Below are 1,194 nucleotides of genomic sequence, written 5' to 3' on the forward strand. Positions count from 1 at the left end.
TCTCTCTCTTGCTTTTTATCCTCTCCACTGTTGATGAGGCCTCACGCAAACTCTGAGTAAATCCCCCACACCTGTTGCCAATCCATCATTTTGGGGTTGTCACAGCAACAAACGCACACACAGGCCTGGGAACAGGGTTACACTCAAAGCGTCTCCACCGGGAACACTGCTTCAGCGGGAATAAGTTCCACATGCCATTTGTCACACCGTGACATAAGTCTATTGGAATTTTGGTGGTTTTGATAGTCTGAATTTTACGAAAACCATGAGCCAGAATCAGTTAGAAAAGATATGATTGTGATTATGTTTATATGAGCAGCTGCAGTGTCTCTCAGCTGTATCAGTGCAGTCACTGTGACTCTGACTGACGGAGGTTTTTGTACGACTCTTTATCACTGTGTGAACACATGTTTACTGTTGATCCAGTGGTAACTCTTACAGTAATAATCTCCTGTATCTTCAGTCTGGACTCCACTGATGGTCAGAGTGAAATCTCGTCCAGTATTCGCTGTTCCACTGCCACTGAATCTAGATGGAGTCCCTGTCTGGAGGGTGTTTATATAATATATGAGAGGTTTATGAGCTTCTCCAGGTTTCTGCTGATACCAGTATACGTAGTTGTAGCGTATCCCGATGTCAATCTGGCACTCTATTGTAGCTGTTTGACCTTGTTGGACATTTTTCACTTCAGGTTGAGTCAAAGTGACTCCTCTGGATGCTGAAGAAGAGAAAATAAAGTTAATTTGTTTGTAAATCACCATTATAGCAGAATATTAAAATGGTAAAAAAACAACAACAATAGCTTATTAAACATATCAAAAAGTAATATCACACCTTGAATAAAAACTGCAGTGGTCCAGATGAAGATGATGATGTTCATTGTTGTTGTTTTGTGTGATGATGAAGATTGTGTTCTGTTCTGCTCTCAGTCATGGAGTGTTAAACTCACAGCACTATAAACACACTCTCATGCAAAGTATCTCTATGTAAATGTTCTTCATACACAGAACAGGCAGCTGTCAGTCTCAGACCTCAGATGAATTTCTTCATGCATGTTCATGTTCTGCAAAACATTACAAGCTTTAATATTTTGTGATAAATATGAACTCTCTACAATGAATGTTTGATTATTTTACTGGGTTGATAAAATAACTAATATTAAAGATCATCTGCTCTCAAAAGCATATAGATTAA

The 1,194-nt window shown here is 38.9% G+C and overlaps 1 gene segment (V, D, J or C); it reads right to left on the bottom strand.

The window, feature by feature from the left end:
- Nucleotides 1-277: 277 nt before the first annotated feature.
- LOC109110714 lies at nt 278-914 on the bottom strand. The segment is given in 2 exon segments: nt 278-718; nt 835-914. Coding segments are annotated over 2 exon segments (372 nt in total).
- Nucleotides 915-1,194: the final 280 nt, after the last annotated feature.

The sequence above is a fragment of the Cyprinus carpio genome, chromosome A25, assembly GCF_018340385.1.
Source record: "Cyprinus carpio isolate SPL01 chromosome A25, ASM1834038v1, whole genome shotgun sequence".
NCBI lineage: Eukaryota > Metazoa > Chordata > Actinopteri > Cypriniformes > Cyprinidae > Cyprinus > Cyprinus carpio.